Source organism: Lissotriton vulgaris, chromosome 5, assembly GCF_964263255.1.
Source record: "Lissotriton vulgaris chromosome 5, aLisVul1.2, whole genome shotgun sequence".
Taxonomy (NCBI): Eukaryota; Metazoa; Chordata; class Amphibia; order Caudata; family Salamandridae; genus Lissotriton; species Lissotriton vulgaris.
In genome coordinates, this window is record NC_141693.1 from 988236208 (window position 1) to 988256532 (window position 20325).

Sequence of the window (20325 nt, forward strand, 5' to 3'; positions counted from 1 at the left end):
GCAGCACCCAGTTCATAAAGGCGCACCATCCAAGTAAGTAAGGCCTCACCAGGCTGTTGTCGAAATCGTTGCAAAATGTCACTAACTTCCTGTTGAGTAAAGTCTTCCAAACTATCCATAGCAATACCATTAGGATTACCAGGAGCTTGTTGTAATTTGCGTAAAAAAACCGGGTGTGCAGAAACCTCCGGACGAGCATCCGAAGAAGCCCGATCCATAGATTTAGAGGAACAATCAGGACGAGACACGTCATCAGAATGGGAAGAGCGACCACGGCCGCTAGAATCATCATTTTTATCACAAGAAGCAGATTTACAATCACGTCCGGAGCGAGAAGACTCGCGCCTGTCAGATTCCTCAGCCGAGGAACCGGAATCATTCGAGTCCCAGATATTACCATCCCACTCGTCGGGGTTCCAATCCAGTCCGGCTTTCGCCACGACTAGACACACTTTCCGTTTACAAACACGACCGCGACGGTGTCTATATTTATATTTCGCAATGCGAACAGCAGCCCTTTCGGCTATAGTCTGATAAGTTTCAAGTTTGTCGGCAAGCAATTTATTTTGACATCGCAAAAGAGTATGCGCGTTTTGCACCTCAACAAACTTTTCCTCCATATCCACAAATCGTTGCTGTAATTTCACAAATTTCTCATGAAGAATTCTGTATGCAGTCAAAACAATCCAACCTCTGCGTCCTAAAATAGGAAGCTCATCACCCTTCACTACTGGTGCCTTCTGCAAGCAAGAAACCACATCAGCCGGCTCCGCCAGCTCCAAACAAGAAGTCCAATTCTCACTCAAACCAGTAGAATCGGCCCACTCGCGGGCCTAGGCCTCGTAAGGCGTAGATTCCCAGCCGGGAATTTCAACAGGCAATTTAAAAGTAGATTTCGATTTTCGCGAAAACATTTTGACACACAAAAAATATATACACAACTATTAACAAGAAATATACAAAAGAAACTACGTACGAGCCGAGCGCAAATGAACAAGATCAAAACAATCCAGCGCACACAGGCTTCGTAAACAGTTCGTGACGCCAGATGTAACGGCCGGATTCTCGGACCAGATAGGATCAGCTCCTCAGAGCACCTCCAACCCAGCCGGAACGTAATCACCTCCCTCCTTAGAACTTATTTACAATAGGTATATATATATGTCTTGTACCTAAGGATGGGGAATTAGCAATATACATGCATAGTTTTTCTACAATATCCCACTCATACCAGTTAGTCTCGCGGCAACTTAGGCCCAGACTAATCTACACTAGGGCAGTTCTGATTATTTACCATTACACACTGACCACAGTCAGTGCTCGCTCGGCAAATCGCAATCCTGCGTGCCTACACACTAGTTTTCCCCCCCCTAGTGTTCTCTCCCTCACAGCCTGATCCACAATCCGGCGGACCTATTCACTAGTGTCCTCCCTAGTGTTCTCTCACTCACAGCACGATCCGCAATCCGGCGGACCTATGCACCAGTTTCCCACCTGGTGTTCTCATTAACGCCGCTTACCAACGACGATCACTTTCCTATGAGTACCTTTGGAAGGAATCTCTCATTGGCTACTCGGGATATGATACTACAATATTAGGAATTACCACAACTTACCAAATTAAAGAATGTGCAATCTATTCTTCACATCGAGGGGTCCCTCTCTCCCTCATTGCTCAGTCACCTCTTACCTGACCGGGAATTACATCCGTTCATGAAAACAATACCTGACTAGAAGAACAGGTTACCCTGATTGAACAAGAATACGAGGCACATGTTGGTTCACTAAGAACTGGGGTATTTTATTACAATGATCATAAAAACACAATACCACACTATAACATATATCCTACAAAGAAAAGTGAAAAGTTAGAATGTGCACACTATAGAATATGGGCAGAAGTCACCTTATGGACGCGAAGTCGGGGTTCAGCAGTCATCTAGGTTCCCTTCTCGTCTGTGCCTTGGCTCGTCTTGGAGTCACACCTCAGCAGTCACGAGTACACGTCTGCACCGCTATGCTCTGTCTTCTCTGCTTCCCTCCAAGTCACTGGAACCTTCCTTTTTATTAGCTGCTGTCTCTCTCTCTCTCTGGCATTGATGCTAACGGCTAGCTGCCGCCTACAGACTGACTGACTCACTGCCTCATGCTCTCGCTAATATGGAAGCTTGTCCTTTCATGGAAAGTTACGGCCAGTAACCTGCCGCCCACCAAATTCTTGTACCTCCCCGTACCAAGGACACGCTCTCAGTCGGCCGATCTGATGTTGTGTCTTCGGAGTGGAGAAAAATACAGTCTTTCGATAAGGGCCAGCCTGCGCCGGTTCTCTCCAAGCGAACAACACTTCAAAACTAAAACATTACACTTGACCTAGAAGCATCTCAAGCTGCCGGGGCAGAAAGCAAGATGGAGTCTCTCTCGTTTGAGGCCTACAAGGCCCGAAATAAGCATAACTCCATAGAAGGTATACTAACACTCTTGCAAAAGGACGGATTATCACTAATATTAATGAATCTATCCCCTAATATAAGTTTATAAGCCCTGATCTAAGGAAAAGGGTACGAAAGTGCATTACTGTGCCTTATGAATAGGCCCTGTCTATAGTTCTAATCCTTGCACTAGAATGTTAATAGACTAGAGTCACTTCCAATCATCTTCCCTCAAAGGAGGGCCGAAAAAGTCGGTCAGAACACCCAGGAAAATCTCTGTGGCATTAGAGCAAATCTTGGTTGTGATGATTTCCAAGAGGTGATCGGTGAAAGAATTGTTTGAACCTGGAGTGTGGTAAAAAATGTGCAAGTTGCAAAGGTGTAATGAGTTGCTGCAGATGGAGAGTGCGAGGTATTCGCATGAGTTGGTGGAGCCCGCCGAGAGTTCTGTGACAAGAAGGGAGGATTGGTAGATACAGGCAATGCCTCCTCCTTTCCTGTTGGAATGTCTGTCCAGTCTGGCGATGTTGTAATTGGGAGGGACTAAAAAGTCCAGGCAAGGGAAAGAGTATTAATTGAGCCAAGATTCAGTTAGTATAGCTAGGTCAAGGTTTTTGTTCAGGATGAGGTCGGTAATATCAGCGGCATGCATGACTGCTGAACGGCAGTTGATTAAAAGACCAGATTTGGGGGTGGGGGTCTGGTGGAGTGTCATGAGTCAGGACGGACAGAGATACATGCGTGAGGTTGCTTTTTACCACACTTCTGTTATGGAGGGTAGCAGGCCTGTTGGGTTTGATGGTAACAGTGTTGATGGGGTGTTCAGGACTCGTATCTAGTGGACGGGGGGGGTGGCTTGGACAGAGTTGTGGTCTTGGAGGATGGCTAGAATGCCATTTCCCGTGAGGTCTAGAGGATTAGAGATGGTGGTGGTAGAGTTGTAGGAGAGTGCGAGAGCTCGGGATTCCTCCTCTGAGAGGCGGCAAGTTTGTTTGTGCGTGCGGAGATGTCTCAGAGGTAGTGGGAGTGGGTACTTGGAGGGGCTCGGTGTTCGGTGGGGGAGGGGGGAGGCGGTGGCTTGAGGTTAGCAAGGGAAAGCTCGACAAGGTGAAGGAGGTTCATGAGGTCCAGAATGGAGCTATGAATGCTTTGGGTCAGTTTAGCCGCTCTGGAGTGCAGAGTTTCAAGATTAGTTTAAGCTGGGGGTGCTAGAGGGGGGGGTCAAAGGTTCAGGAGCAGTCCAAGGGGCACGTAAGGGTGGAAGGGGAGGTAGATTGGATTGAGCCGACTCCAGGGTTTTTGGAGGGGTACCTAGCTAGCGGTTTTGGTGGGTGGCTGGCGGGGAGGAGGTCGGATGTCTAGGGGCGGCTCTGTAAGAGGTGCTGGGGGACGAGCTGTAATGGTGAGGGTGATCAGTGGTGGGAGCCATTGGAGGGCTAGATTGAACTGAGTCCGGGGTCATTGGGAGCGGACCAGTCTCCTGGTTGGTGAGGGGAGTTAGGAGGGAGGGCATCGAGTGTATAGGGGAGTGTCTATACACAGGGTCAGTAGGTTTGCTCCGGAGTCCGTGCCTACCTTTAAGATGCCAGGATGTAAATAAAACATAAAAGTTAATTTCAGAATGTGTAAGCATATACTTACACAAGACCGGGTGAGAGCTAGGAATAGAATGTGCTTAATTTTAGGACAGAGGAATTTATCTTTGAAAATAACCAGTAGTCTTCCATTTCTCTGCCCTAACTGTGGGCTTTACATAACATTATACCCAGGGCAAAGATTCAAAGGTACTTGAGAGTGCATCGGTAGAACATTGTTGGATTTCCTGGTTCCCAAAAAGGTTTCCACATTTCCAAAGATGACTCTCAAGAAAGTATAGAACTTGGGAGGTTCTCAACCGATCAGTGTGTCTTCTGCACACTAAGCATGGGCGGAAAATCCGTTTCGCTCGCGGATTTTCGGTAAATTCGCAATCCACGAGATTCGCGAATCTCCCGCAAAATCCGCAAATCCGCGAGCAGCGGATTTTATGGCTTGCTCGCACTGTTCGCGTGAGTTCGCGGCTTCCCAGTACAACTTCGCGCCCCGCAAATAAGCGCTAAATTGCAGAAATACGATCTTAGCAAAACTGAAACTACTTACCAGGTTCAAAAGTTCAGGCTCATCATTAGTAGCCATTTCCTGTAGTGCTTCCTGAGGGGCCCCTCCAGAGTTCAGTTGCCTACTTGCAACTATTATGTGACCCAGCTCTGAACCTCAGAATAATTACACATATGCCACAAAGGTCCTGAATTACAGCTAAGGGAGACAAGCAGGAGCCAGGCTGGAAGTTCAAATCCATTAATCAGCCCCTAATTCATTATTGTCAGTTGGGGCAGGGCAGGTGTTGTAACTAATTTTGCAACAATGAAAGCACTTAGCAAGTGCAAAAGATCACTAATCAGGAAGCACTAAGGAAGCAGGTGCCAGCTAAAAAAATATTCTGTGACACATTAATCAGCCCCTAATTAATTCAGGTCACTTGAGGCAGGGAAGGTGTGCTTTGCTTTGCCACAATAATGTACACTGACTGGACAACCAGAGGGTGCTGTGATGAAACAGAGGGTGGCATGGGTGGGCCAGATGGTGGCATGAGTAGTCAGAGAGTGGAAATGATGAAGAAGAGTGTCCCAAACAGGCTGGACACGTGGAAACAACAAGTTCGCAAAACTTGCGACCCGACCGGTAAGTTCGCGTTTTGCGAAATTGTACAAAACCCTCGCGAACTGGCAGAAACATGCGCGAACACAAAAAAAAATTTGCGAGAATTCGCGGATTTTGCGAATTGCGAGTTCGCAAATCCGCACAATTCGCGAACGCGAGATTCGCAAAATTTGCCCGTGCTTACTGCACACACCTAGATCATGTACATGGAGCCAGATGACTGTAAAAACACTGCAGTTGCTTGACAATATACCAAAGTCGAGCCAATGGCGCATTTAAACTGGTGTAGTGTGTGGTGTTGAAGTAACACAAAATCAGCACAAACATTGTGGATGCCTTGCCGCAATTTAGTGATGTAGTGGGAGGTTGTTTGGTATAGCCATTGATAAAGGCTATGAAGAACAAGATAGTTGTGTTTTTTTGTCATGGGGCCCCAGTATTGTTTTCTTATGCGAGTCAGGCAGTTGTCATTCTTAAAGTCTCTGCCTTCAGGCCTCAGGAATGACAGCATAAGCTGTTCTAGTTTTGAGGCTGGAACTAGGCTTGGATTCTAGCTAGGCTAGTGCTTAATGATTTTCTCTCCCCATCTATGTTCTTGTGTTACTTGGGTAAACTATTTCTGATCATATGTTCAACAAATAAAATAATTACAAATGCCCAGTGTACATCCTTTGCTTCCAGTAAAAGCTTGGTCACAATTGATCAGGAAGCCCTCCGGGTTCAGCTAATTTGTCTACATTTTACTTGCAATTGCGTTTTCCCTTAGTTTCTGTTGTAAATTTAACCTTTCATTGTGTTTTGTCTAAGTGATTTAACATTCTCTGCTATGACTTTGACGGTGAATCTAAGGGCTAAACTACATGTGCATCAATTCTTTCTCTTAGGGGCTGCTTGGATGGTACATGGTAAAGAGCGGATTAGAAGAGAAGCCAGATTCTTACGACATCCCACGGGTCAGTCAGTATCGCTTGGCAGCACATTTGGGTTCTGCACTAATACTCTACTGTGCCAGTCTTTGGAGTGCACTCTCCTTGATGCTCCCTCAACACACGGTAAGAAGACATGTTGTAGCAAACAAATTGCACAGCTGCATCTCATTTTGCGTTCACCTACAAGCGGAATTTGTGGTCTTATGAGGTTGTCGGAGGGAGGGTCGGAAATGAAAGCTAGGAGGCCGTAGAAGTTGTGCAATTTTGACAAGATTTTTATTGAGGTCTTTGAAAGTGGGAGGGTGGATGCTGGGAAACTATTATTGGTTTGAAGGGTCTTGAATTCCGGATGTAGTGCAGCAGAGGTGGGATGGTCAAGTTGTTGGGGTCAATGGCTTCTGCTTCCAAGACGTGAAGTCCTTCTTACTGGTGGTGGTTCCCCATGATACTCGGAGAGAAGAGAAATAAGTGGCGGTAAGTATTCTGGGTATTTGCTTGCTTCTGTACCACCCTTCACCCATCTTGGTGACAACCGTGCTGTACAGTGGACACGACGGTGAGACATGTGAGGGAAGGGCATGCTGGGATAAGGAAAAGAAAGTTGTGCAAAGGAAAAGGCAGAGAGAAATCAGCTCATTCAGGGGTTTGTGAGCCTAGTAAGAATGAGGGTGGGTCTGTGAGGCCACAATAAGGACAGGTCTGAGCTGACGATTTCCCGTTTTTCAATGTTCAAACAGATACCCCCTCCCCGCACACAACTAAAAGAAAATAAACAATCCGCCCTAAAGGATTTGATATTGCACTCAGGCAAGGGCACCTTACATGAACGGCGCTTCAGTACGATGCTGCACGGATGGCAGAACTCACTCTTGGTGCCAAATTAGACAGCTGTGTATGAGTAATAGAGTCCACACCCTTTCTATTTAAAATTGGATACCAAGGTGCTTTGAACAGGAACACGGTCCTGACGTCCTGTGCTTATAAGTAAATCTTCATCAGACATGTATATTGGTCGTATCTCAGCGAATGATACACTAATATCCGGGTGGAGACTGTGATAGGTGTCCCTGGATGTAACAGATTATGAAATAGCGCGCAGTAAAGTCATCCAGCACCCGGTCCGGTTTCTTCGCAAATGGCAGCCTTTCACCAGAAACGCCGAAAACGTTTTTCGGGCGTGCCTGGTGAAAGGCTACTTCTTCTCTGTTCCACGTCACAGACATCAAACTGATCTGGTTGTAACATCACCCACAAAGCAATTGAAGTACACCTCTTCAGTGTAGTCTGTTTTAATCATGTACTTATGCACATTCCCACAAAATTAGTTTACATGTAACTCCAGTTTCCATAAGCAGAAGAAAAATGCATTTGCATGTTGGAGAGGGAAAGACATACCTGCTCTGCTCATTTCAACCCAGTAACTAAGGGCACCAATACAAAAAACAAGCATTTACAATGCAATAGGTCTCGCAGCATTAAAGTTTGAGTTACTGGCATTGTAAATGACAGTGCTTTGCATTAATTATTGTTTTTTACTTTGCAATTGGTATATAAGCATTGTTTGTGCATGGTTAGTTGTTGCTTATGCTAAGCAAAGTTGGCAGTAATATAGAATGCTAGTCTTGCTTGTTATAAGCATGCTGATTTAAAGCGCTCTGATACCTGCGGGTAAAGTTTGCGCTATATAAAAGTGAAAACTAAGTAATAAATACATTTTAAAAAAGCCTACCTGTACCACGTCCGTTCTTATTCTGCGATGCCACATATCTTTGGGTCCCTGTACTTATTAACTGCACCCGGCTGTGGGAAACCTCCATGGCAGGAACAACGTGTTGCGGGGCAGACAAGGACAATGTAGCCACTGTCCTGTGGCTGCACCGCGGGGTAACAGTGTAGGGGCAGGAAGGCAGGCAGTTGGTAGTGCTGTGCCATACCACCACTTTTTGAAGTCAATGAGGCCCGCGGCTGCTGTGGAGTGGTGCCAGGTACCTCAGCAGCCTGGCCGCCCTACCATTGTAGAGTGCAGCCAAGTGAGAATGCAGCTAGGCAATTCACTCAAGTCCTCTCCACTTGTGACGCCCTACCACCGTCGCAGCTTGGCCTGTCCTTTAGGCTCCTTCACAATCAACTTGTGCTTGCTTATAATCAGCGAGGAGTGACTGGCACAGCACAGCCCCTGGCAATTACTGGTGTAAAATAAATAAATAAAGTGGTTGGTGTTTGCAGAAAGCTCAGCTGGGGGCATCACACACACCACATGTGGACCCCTGAGCCAGCAATGTGCTGCCACCACGAGTGAAACTACAGCGTGTGATTAGGAGGGCAGTGACATCAACAATGCATTGATGAGGTAAGTGTTACTGAGCACAAGTTACATAACACACAATCACAATACATTCATTTTTAAAGCTATTCACCCCGGGAGGGAATGTGTGTGTGTGTACGCGCGCGTCGGGGGGGTTCTCTATGTGTGTGCCTGTGTGTGTGCCTGTGCGTGCGCAGCGGCGGCGGGAGGGGTTCACTATGTGTGTGTGTGTGTGTGTGTTTGCTTACAAGGAGCCATGGGAGACGGGAAGCGCGTGCGACCTGATCCGTTTACGCGCGTGCCCATCTCTTGTCTCATGTCTCCCTTGGCTCCTTGTAAGCAGAACTGATTGCAATAGAGTCTTGCAGCGACGATCGCTTCACGATCCGTTCGCAGGTGCGAGACCTAAGCAGCGACGATCGCTTCGCGATCCGTTCGCAGGTGCGAGACCTAAAAACGACCTGTCTTTCCATTTGATATGAACGGACTATACAGCCCAATCAACCTTTACATTCCAATTTTTCCATATGAGGTTGTACTCAGACCCAGTTGTTCATAGGAGTATGGGGCCATGTAGTACTCTCAGGCCCCCACCTTTAACATGCCCATACATTAATCTATCTCTTTCTTGTCTACCTTCTCCAAATTCAATCAATCAATCAATCAATCACAGACATTTATAGAGCGCACTACTTACCCGGAGGGTCTCAAGGCGCTAGGGGGGGGGGAGTGCTGCTACTGCTCGAATAGCCAGGTCTTGAGCTTCTTCCTGAAGGAGAGGTGGTCTTGGGTCAGGCGCAGGTCGGTCGGGAGGGAGTTCCAGGTCTTGGCGGCCAGGTAGGAGAAGGACCTTTCTCCTGTTGTCGTTCTTCGGATGCGGGGGACGGCGGCGAGGGCGTGGCTGGCTGATCGGAGATGTCGTCTGGGAGCGTAGAAGTTGATGCGGTTGTTGAGGTAAATCAATCAATCAAATTGGAAATCCCTGCTCAGATAACCACTAGAATAGGCACAAACCCCTATCCTCGTCTGATCATAAACTTTTTATATATAGGATTCACATTTGAGCGCATCTACTTTTTTGTTTGGCCAGACCTTGCCCTGTATGCTGCACTGTAGGTCTGCTTTAATTGTTTAACAAACTTATAAAATATCATGTAAATTCCTTACAATCTTAAAAAGGCCCTAGACCTGCATGCCGCTCAAGGGTCAAAACACAAGTTGGGTGGCTCAGTCTTCCAACTATATTCAGTACCTAAAATATATATTCTGACTGTAATATAGACTTTGATTCGAACCACTTCACTGAGGTACTGTATACTGTCTACTCTGTCCACTTTAAAACTGTTATTAAAACTGTGGGTTTAGGGGTATTGCCCAATTCTAGGGTAGTACAGTCCTGTTCCGGCATTGAGCCATTTCTGGGTAGGGCATTTCCCATGTCTTCTAGCAAAAAAATATGCTATCTGGCTCAGATTTCACTCAACTCTTATTTGATGGCAAATTAAAATGATTTAGGAGGCTTACAGTGACGTCTGTGTTTCTCCTCTGATTTTCCTCTCTCTACTAACCCCCCAGTCAATGGTTGGTAGGCAGATATGTTGGTGCTCAAGAGAATGCCATCAACCAGCAGCAAATATTAAACATTCGGATTCCAGTGTTGCATAAACACACTATGAAACAGAGCGGTTAGGTGTTTGTGATGCTTTTTTTTAAAATGATAACTACCCCAAATGCTATCAGAGATAGACATATTGTTTCATTTAATATGGGAATGCACCACAATAGCAATCATCTTTGTCCCCACGCCTAATAGAGTAGGCACTAGTTTGACTGTCCTGTGTGCCTGGATGCTGGGACAGGTCCCTAACCTTGAAGGCTGGTAAAATAAAACACAGCAAGCACTGTTAATATTGATGTTAGGAAAGAGACACATTGCTCTTACATGGCTGGGTAAGGAGCTACTTATGATCGTGAAATTGTTGACTGTTGTGTGGGAATGGTCTGAGGCAAAAACTGTACATAGGAACAAAAGGAGAAATGATTACAAGTTAAGCGATGGCTTATCTAAATATGGATCGTATGTCAATGCCCGTCTTTCAACCACATTATGCACTAGTGTGTTTCTTTTGTGATACATAACTAAGCATTTGCTTGTAATAATTTTGTGGTTGAGTACAAAATGACCATGGGAATAAATATGATCTTGTACAGTTTGATTATCTTGGCTGTTGTAGACACTGAACTATTTCAGTGCCTGTAGGACTGTTGACCTACTGCCACATATCGACATCATTTTTGGTTTAGAACTGTCATGAAAGCTTTAACGAAGAATGTTTAAAAAAAAATTATTTTAACATTAATTTATATTGTCAATGTTTTAGCCACTTAACTACCATCGTGCAATATGCAGTCATGTGACTTTTAATTGCAGAGTCCTAAAACTGAAATGACAACCCGTTGATGTGGTTTCCAAATATGATACCCTGGCTCCTAGGGCTTGCGTAGGAAAATAAACTCCCAGACAAGAATGTTTAAATATTATCTTGTTTTTGTATGCATTGTATCAGTAATGGTTGTAATACAATACTTTTTTCAAATCACATGTTTCAGCAAATAAATTAAGTATGAGTTACTCTTTTTAAGTTCGTCTTATCATTTGCATAGATATGATTGGCCTGCCCAGTCCTTCAGCAATAGCAGTTGTTTATTGTGATTATTATGTATGCAATTATTCTGGTCTTCATTTTAAAAGACTACATATATGATTTCAAATGATATGCTTTTTATACTAAAGCTGTCACAATAAAGTGAGTTCAACCTGAGAATGTGTACTTACCTTGCTGGTAAAGGTCAAAGGTAAAACTCTCCTTCAAATGTCTCATTTGGCAAACAATAGATTTTTTTGATTACTTGGCCATAGAAATACTTCATTCGTAAGTTTATAAATAATCTGAAGATCGCCATTGCCAAATGTGTTTCATTTATAATGTGAGTTCTATCAGTTGGCTTTGGTTCTTATAAAGCATATGACATTTATTATTTGTTTAATTTTTTTCTGTTCCATAATTAAAAATATTTGCATTTCAACTGCATTTGAGTATTGAATATTCTCATCAAAATTGTTATTTTTAGACACCCTTTCCCTTCTAGTGCAAGAGTTCACTTGCAAAGTTACCACCTCTTTAACACGCTTTCTGAGCACGATGCTTTGTTGTGTAAATAACTGCATCTTTTTGTCTGATTTCTAACATTTGTTTCTCTGAATAAATCATGTTATTTTAATAATTATAGCATTGAAGAAAAGGTATTGTCTTTAGATGGGCAATATCCACATAAAACTCATGAAGAACTGTATACAATCATTTGTTTAGTAGCATTGAATCCATTTGTTCCCTAAATAGTCTCTTTTGTGATGGTTAAATTAGCTTATGCGAGCTGTAACGTTCCCAGAAAGTCTCATCTAATTAAGAAAACACCTGTCTGAGTCTCAACCTGCTTGTTTTCAATTTCAGGTAGACATTTATGGGGGTAGTGTAGTGTAGTTCCTAGTTTCCCACTAGGCCCTGCGCATTGGAATAACATAAACAGTAGTATCGACGTGGAACTGCGGATATTCCAGGCCTCCACTGACTATGCTAAACTTAATTGGGTTGTGTTACCAACTAGCTCAGAGGTCACTGGAAACTTTCTTCTCTGCATAGGAAGTGATCAGCTTCCTTGGCACAGACAAGAAGGGATTCAGCTTTCCAACAACCGTGCAACATGACAACTTTGCTCCTCAGATCAAGAGTCAATCTCTAGGGTCGTGTGAAACAATAGACATGTATTTCACTCAGTCAGTCTAGTGCAGTTTACTTTCACGAGATGTAGAGAATAGAGAGACGGGCGTTTGTCAATAAAGGGTTAACATTTATTGAACAGTCTTTCTTCTCGTACAAGAGAAATGTATTGCCACAATTGCAATAATTGTTATTATAAAAAGTACGTACAGTAAGATAAGTATTGCGAAATAGAACTGTAAAAGCATTGATATGGTTTCTTAGCCATATAATAGTTTAAAAGTAATAAAACATATATACAGTCATATATACATTAGGCTAACATACTCAACTGGTGCTTCTAACTAAGCCTACCCCAGTGTGCCTGACCTAAGCCTAACACGTGAAAGGGGAGTAAGTAAGTAGCTTTAAGTTAAGTTGGTTTTGCCAAGGTTTGTTGCTGAGTTTTTATCTTGTTGAAGAACTCGGAGTGTTATCTAGGAATATCAGATAGTGACTACTGCTCTGTCATTGCACTAATTGGTCGCAAAGGAAGTGGCAGAGGGAACTATGCTGGAATGTGGCTCTGTTCGTGTGAGGCCAGAGATGACTTTTCAGAAAATCGCACTTGAACGGTTATGCCAATATAGGGAATAAATGGATTTATAGCCGAATAGGGGCAAAAGGTCACAGTATCGATCAGGAACCTAGATAAACACGCAACAGTAGAAAGCCCTCTCTTGATAGCCTAAACCCCATGTATCTGGCAGCTCGTTTCATGCTCTCCTCCTTTACATTTTAAAGAAATTATGGTTTAGGATTATTATTGTTAAATTGGGATGCAAGCAGCTTATTGTTTGTAAAACATCTATAGAGACTAATTGAAATTCAGAATCTTTCTTAGTGAAGCAAATCCTTACAAAGGGTGGGGTTGGGGAGAGGCAGAGCATTTCCTCCAATCTGTGTTTCATAAATGTCTCTTCAACTCAATTTTGACGTAGTTGTCTGCTCTCTTTGATTTAGTGTATGGATGTACCATATGAACATATCTGTTTAAAGTAGCTGTGCCATGTATTTTTACTACTGTTAGTTTATCATTTAGAGAAATGTCTTCACTTTTTTTTACCAGTTAGCTGAAACACGCAAGCTTGTGCAGTTGAGACGATTTGCTCATGGGACAGCCGGCCTTGTCTTTCTTACTGCCCTCTCAGGTAACATATGTTTCACAGTGTACCCCCAAAGTACAAGAGAGACCTTTGAAACACAGCGAATACTTCTGCAAATTTGCTACAGTAGAAGAAAGGTAGTCCTCAAAAATAAATATGTCATTTTTAACAAGTGCTGACTCTTAGTTTAATTTTAACTTGCTCTATCAATTGTATGGGTGCACTTTGGAGTAGTATACTTAATACCTAACGCAGGCAATGCCAGTGTCTATAAATCAATGTTTTTTTTATTATTAACAGTGAGGAACAATTTTACAGGAATTTTCTCCCATAAACATTGCACTCCTAGCCACTATTGGTGTTGGATATTACCATAATTCCAATTCTAATGCTGCTGGATTTTTTTCTTGGTTAGCTTTACTTGGATTTTGCAGCCCATGGTGTACAATCATTCTTTTCTAGTGAATGCAGAGTGTTCAGGTGTTTGTCTGTTAAGCGTTCTTTCCATTGTTCAAACTGTATTTGTATCCTTGTTCTCTTCTTTAAAACGCCATTATACTTTTTCCAGTTAAACATGTTAATCTTATGTCTGAAAATTGCAGGTGCATTTGTTGCCGGACTAGATGCTGGTCTAGTATACAACTCTTTCCCCAAGATGGCAGATCGCTGGATCCCCGATGATGTTCTTGCCTTCTCACCAACATTGAAAAATTTCTTTGAGAACCCTACAACAGTGCAGTTTGACCACAGAATATTGGTAATTTATTTAAGCTCATTCATGCAGACCCCTTTTGTACTGAATATTGTATGAATGAATACATATTTTTGCTTAAGGCTGTTATCATTTAAGGTGCGTCTCCGTATGAACATTGAGCGTATAAGTGATTTTGAATAGATGTGTTTTGATGTTTTACTTGAAGGTGAATGAGGTGGTTGTTTTATTTCAAATGGTTACAGCTAGTGTGCTCTGTAGTGTGTGTCTCTGGGCAGCAGCAGCAACATATCTCCTGTCGAGCTGTAGCATCCTCAGTCAGTATGTAGTAATGTCTTGTTCACATTGTAAGTTTTATACCACTATCTCTGCCCCTCCTCCTAAGCCTATTCTCAACCATTGTATGGAATTACCTCATAAACAAGATATGAAGGAGGATGATCATGCCAGTAAACTGTAAAACCTCTCATAGTGACATATTCTAATATATCAGTCGCTGTAAACATACCACCACAACAACAATTACATGAACCACTGATTGCAGATTTGGGTCAGGAGAAAGATTGCAAGGCTTATCCCCTCCTTCAGAGCTCCTCCCCATTCAGACTACTAGTGAGTCACAAACTCAAGGACTACAAGCATACACAATATAGTACAGCTGCGATCCACTCGCAACCCCCACTCTCATGGTTTCTTTTGACATTTACAAAAAAAGAAAAGCTTCCATAACCTCTTTGTGAACACCTACTCGAAAACAAAGTGACCAAACACACCAGTGTGGGTCACACAGAAGCCAAGGCTGCAAGATGAATAATGTCTATGGTGCCCTTTCAGTGGTCATACAAGCCACGTGCAGTGGCATATGCACCAAGATGCCTGGTAATTGCCTCTTGTTTCTTTTCTTCAGCATCCTTGAAAGTGGGGTTCCTACCGTCAGGAACATTCCAAAATATTTGTACAAAAGTAATTTCCAGATCCTCTCATTGTCATTTTGCAAACTTAAGCAAAACCATTAAGCCAACATCTTGTAATTTAGAGGCGAACAAGTGAAACTGCCATTTTGATTTTTTGCAGAATTACCTTCTGTGCATTTTTTCCCACTCCGATATTGCTGAAGGGCAGGTGTGTTTTTTCTGAGAATTTTCAGTTTTGTTATTTAAAGTTACTTGCTAGCACGAGAAGCAGTTTGATTTGGATTGGATTATCTGGGACTCCATTGTTTTTCTCCTGGATGTACGGAAATTCCCCAGGGCTTAATTCTGGTAAAGCAGATTTCATCTTCTTCGGAATCCCATCCTTCAACTCCACAAAATAGTGGCCAGAGGAAGTGGGACTTCCCACTGTATCTGGTGATGCCACAAACCTAGGAACTAGATTTGTTAAAAATCTCTCATTTGAATGCCACATTGTAAGTTTAAATAAAAAGTTTTATGTTTTCATCTAGCGTACCTGGATGAAAATAACATATCTTCTTCAATATACTTATCGGAAACCTGTAATCCAGGTTTGATTGATTTCTTGCCTGAAATACTGTAACACTCTCCATAGTGGGCTACCTACCTACCTAATTTTCAAACTGCAGCCACTCAAAATGCTGCTCTTAATGTATTCTGGAACGTTCAACACAAATGCATATTTCCACTTGCTTAAGTTACTCCCTAGCTTCCCATTAATAAAAGATGTTGCTTCAAAGCACTAGGTTTCTGGCATAGATATTCTGTCCCCATACTCCTGCTTATTATGTGCATAAACAGTTTATAGAGTATACTCCTGCTCGAACTTTAAGATCTTTGTAGGCAATTGTACTGACTGTTCCACCACGAAGGCTTGTAACTCCCTACCACTGGTTCTTGGATCCACTACTGAGCTGCTCTGCTTCCACAAACTGCTAAAACTAATATTGTACCCCATTATGACTGTCCATTTCTGACTGAATGGTTTGTGATTGTAGGACCACGATCCTCCAAGGGTAATTGTTGCTCTCTGTAAATTATAAATGAAATCAATCAAATCCAAATACTTTGATTTATACTTCCCTTTGATAGGCTTATTTATTCTACAGATCTCAGTTTAAAAATATTGCAGTAGAAATATCCACATTTAGGATTTGCAGCTGAAATTGTTTACTTTTATTACATGGACAGTTTTTTATTAGCCAGAACATTTTTGCCTATTGATCATCTGGATAGCTGATTATTTATAACATTAAAACACTCTAGACTTTTTCTTGTTAAGGATGCATGTGTAGTCTTTGGTTTGGTTTAGATTGAAAGCCAGTCTATAGCGTTTGTAGACATTTGTGGCTGTGATCTGTTAAAGTATAGTGTATAGACATACCTCCCCCTATGCTAGAAATGCAGTTGTGAAAAATTCACATGCCTATTTCGGATTTTGCACAAAAAAACTAAAGACTTATTAATTGTGTAAGCAAAATATTAACAAAGGTGATTTTACAAGTATACAATTAAGGATGTGCAAAGTATCTAGGTCCTAGTGTAAAACCTAATGGAAAAAATAGCTTATGGGCGAATTGGCCAGCGTCACATAAGCTGCTCCTTTTATATGGCTGTAAAATATGTGTGTAAATTAGTAAAAGTTACAGTATTTATGCAGGCACTCCAGAAGACCGTGTATGGCTCTGTGTAGTATGTAGTGCTACCGACTGAAGCACCAGTCACCAAAGCTTTAAACGACACTAAGACACCATGAAAGCAATCCGTTGTAAATATGTATCGGCAGTGCATGCACATTTTCAAATCTTGTTCTGTAGTAGGAATAGGCCCAATCCCTCCCTAGGTGTGTCAAGGTGTGAGTAAGTAACTTAGAGTCCATAGTTGTGTGTATCAGTGGTGTTCAGCCCTAATAAACAATCTCATCAAGTTTGTGTTTGTGAACCCAGCCCTAAATTTTACTTTGACTTCCTGCCCATTATCACTGCTTCCCCTCTCACAAGGTAAAACCCGTGGTGCAGGGTTAATTCTGTGCAAGACCCTGCATATGCCTTTAATCAATTCTGGCTGCGGGTCTTTTCGGAAGGTACACAGGCATAGGTTTACCACTACAGAAAAATATTTGAAAGAGACTGCTAGCTGCAGATCAGATCTGGAAGATTTTCAAGCAGTACCCTTGCATGCTGTTAGGTGGCGTTGTTTGTATCTGCGATGGAATGATGTGCGTGGTACCTTATAGGCACCACCCCGGCGCGCTGACATCAGTTCTTTCTTTTATGTGCCAGATAGCGCTGATCTGAGCTACCCCCAGTCACTTTTTGACGGGCTCTTTTTGACATTTTGCCAAATTCTTTTGAGAGATTTTCTCTTGGTGTGAGGTATGCCACCCAAGAAACCATTTAGTTTCAAACCATGTGCAGCCTAACGCAGGAAAATGTTGGTGACAGACCCCCACTTGGTGTATTTGTGTTGCTTGGAGCGGGACCACGACTTACGAGGACTGCCACCCCATGCATCTAAGGCACTGACTGAGCGCTACCTCAGGCACCTCGCCTCCTGACATCAGTTATCTCTGCGACACTAAAGGTCCTGATCCCGGAGCCCTTCTCAGCTGTTGTTGTCACACTCAAAATCATCAGGGAAGTCGGGGAAGTCCCACAAACCGAAATAATCCAATAAGTCGAAGAGTTCTTCAACTTTACCATGTTTGTCAAATTCTTCCGACAAGGCACAGAGCATCGGCATGCCAGGCCCTGCAAGTTGATGGAACCCGATTTTCCGATAGCAACCCGCTCAGTTGAAAGAGTTCTATGCGGCCATGCGCCTCATATTTGATTTGAAATGCCCTGCCCCTCTAGAGCACTTTCCGCCTCAAGGGAGGAGCCCTACCGGACCCACGGCAGAAGATTCGCCCTTGGTGCCAGTCGGGCCCCATGGATCTCATGCTAGATCCGAAGCAGAGCCACCACTGAGACAGTGGCGTCGACTGGGCCCATTCGTCTGAGCCAGTGCCTTATTTGGTTGATGGGCCTGGAGAGGTAGATGAATGGAGTGGTCTATGGTCCCTTATGGTTATCAGCTCCCAATGAGGCACAGGACAACTGTTACGAGGAACTGACAGAGGCCAGTGGGTCAGACACCTCACACTGGTCCAGTCTCTCCTCCTACCATGGCTGTGGAGGAGAGAGCTTCTTTTGCAAATGCTGGTGCGTGGGGCAATTGAAGTCTTGTACCTTCAGTTGCCCAGGATTGCAGTCAAGACAAAAGTCTTGACTGAGGTGCTTCAGCCGGGAGTCACACCTTCTGAAACCCTTCTCCCTTTCAATGAAACCCTTACAGACATTCAACTCAGGCTGGGTCTAAACCCTACACAGGGACTCTTGCGCAAAGGACAATTGGCCACCGCAATCTCCTTACCCAGCACCCCACTCCGGAGAACTTAGCGGTCCAAGCCTCCACATCCAGAATTAACCCGTTACGTCCCCTAACACTCCACCAGATAGTTTGTGTCATGGTGTGCTTCCCACAACGTTGACCCTTTCCTTTTCTGCACCTTTATCCAAGGTTCTTATGTTTGCTTGATCTTTAGCCCTGCAGGCCTCTACTTCAGGCACAGTTAAATGTCATCTCCCTGCCATTTCGGCATTTTTGCGGTTGCAGAACTAGCCTTCTCTGTTTGTCACCTGTGGTGGCTATGATCCTTAAAAATCTGTAGCATGGGTTTCCCACCCCTCCCCACGCTGTTCATCATGCCTCAGTGGTACCCCAAACCTGTCCTCACATTTCTGATGTGTGAACCATTTGAGCCTCTGCACAATTGCCCTCTAGGCTATTATTCATCAAAACAGCCTTTTTTAGGGCTCGCCTGCTGATGGGCTCAAGCGCATAGCTGGCGAGCTATATTGTGGCTTAAACAGAGTTTAACCATCTCGGCGATTTGTTGCAGTGCCCGAGAGCGCGTGCACATCAAAGCCACCAGCCTCCTCAGGCATCTCAAGCTTCCCCCGGCCGGCATTTCTCCTCCCCTAATTATTCATTGCACGGCCGGCCGGCACATCGAAGGCTGCTGCTCCCGGCCCTATTCTTCCCTTCTTGCCTCTCCCCGCCCCCCCCCCTTCCCACCATAGCAATACAGAGGGCTTGTTTATATTGCAGCCTAACCATCTTGCACACTGCTCTTGAAACAATAACCGTTGTTGGTCATGATATAATTAAACGCTCTAATTATAAAATTCTGTGTGGCCCTGAAAAAATAAAGTCTTTTGCTGGCATTTTCGTTTTATGCTGTTTGCTGTTTTACACCTTTCACATGCTGGTGATTTGCTTCTAAGGAATACATTCATCCTGAATCCCGTTACTAGAGTTTTCTCCTCTTCTGCTATATATGGGTTTTAGTTGAATTTCATTGATCTTTTTTACTAATGATTTATAAAAAGTGCCACCCACCACACAGCTCCACCTACACAACTCCACCGATGGACCCACCACACAGCTCCACCGATGGACCCACCACACAGCTCCACTGATGCACCCACCCCACAGCTCTACTGATGCACCCACCACACAGTTCCACCGATGCACCCACCACACAGCTCCACCGATGCACCCACCACATAGCTCCACAGATGCACCCACCACATAGCTCCACCGATGCACCCACCACACAGCTCCACAGATGCACCCACCACACAGCTCCACAGATGCACCCACCACCACCCATGCACCCACGACACAGCTCCACTGATGCACCCACCACCCAGCTCCACCGATGCACCCACCACACAGCTCCACCGATGCACCCACCACACAGCTCCACTGATGCAACCACCTCACAGCTCCACCGACGCACCCACCACAGAGCTCCACAGATGACCCCACCACACAGCTCCACTGATGCACCCAAGACACAGCTCCACCGAGGTACCCACCACACAGCTCCACCGAGGCACCCACCACACAGCTCCACCGATACACCCATCACACAGCTCCACCTATGCACCCACCACACAGCTCAACCGATGCACCCACCACACAGCTCAACCGATGCACCCACCACACAGCTCCACCGACACAGCTCCACCAATGCATCCACCACTCAGCTCCACCGATGCACCCACCACACAGCTCCACCGAGGCACCCACCACACAGCTCCACCGATGCACCCACCACACAGCTCCACCGACACAGCTCCACCGATGCACCCACCACTCAGCTCCACCGATGCACCCACCACAAAGCTCCACCGAGGCACCCACCTCACAGCTCCACCGATGCACCCACCATACAGCTCCACCGAGGCACCCACCATACAGCTCCACCGATGCACCCACCATACAGCTCCACCGATGCACCCACCACACAGCTCCACCGATGCA

General features: G+C 44.4%; 1 protein-coding gene across 1 annotated transcript in view; it reads left to right on the plus strand.

Moving 5' to 3' along the window:
* COX15 (cytochrome c oxidase assembly factor COX15) overlaps positions 1–20325 on the plus strand; it is a 64467-nt gene that overhangs the window by 29639 nt on the left and 14503 nt on the right. Inside the window, exons 5-7 of the mRNA XM_086922597.1 lie at positions 6014–6181; positions 13251–13332; positions 13890–14044. Coding sequence (XP_086778723.1) covers positions 6014–6181; positions 13251–13332; positions 13890–14044 — 405 coding nt within the window. The remainder of the gene's footprint in view (positions 1–6013; positions 6182–13250; positions 13333–13889; positions 14045–20325) is intronic.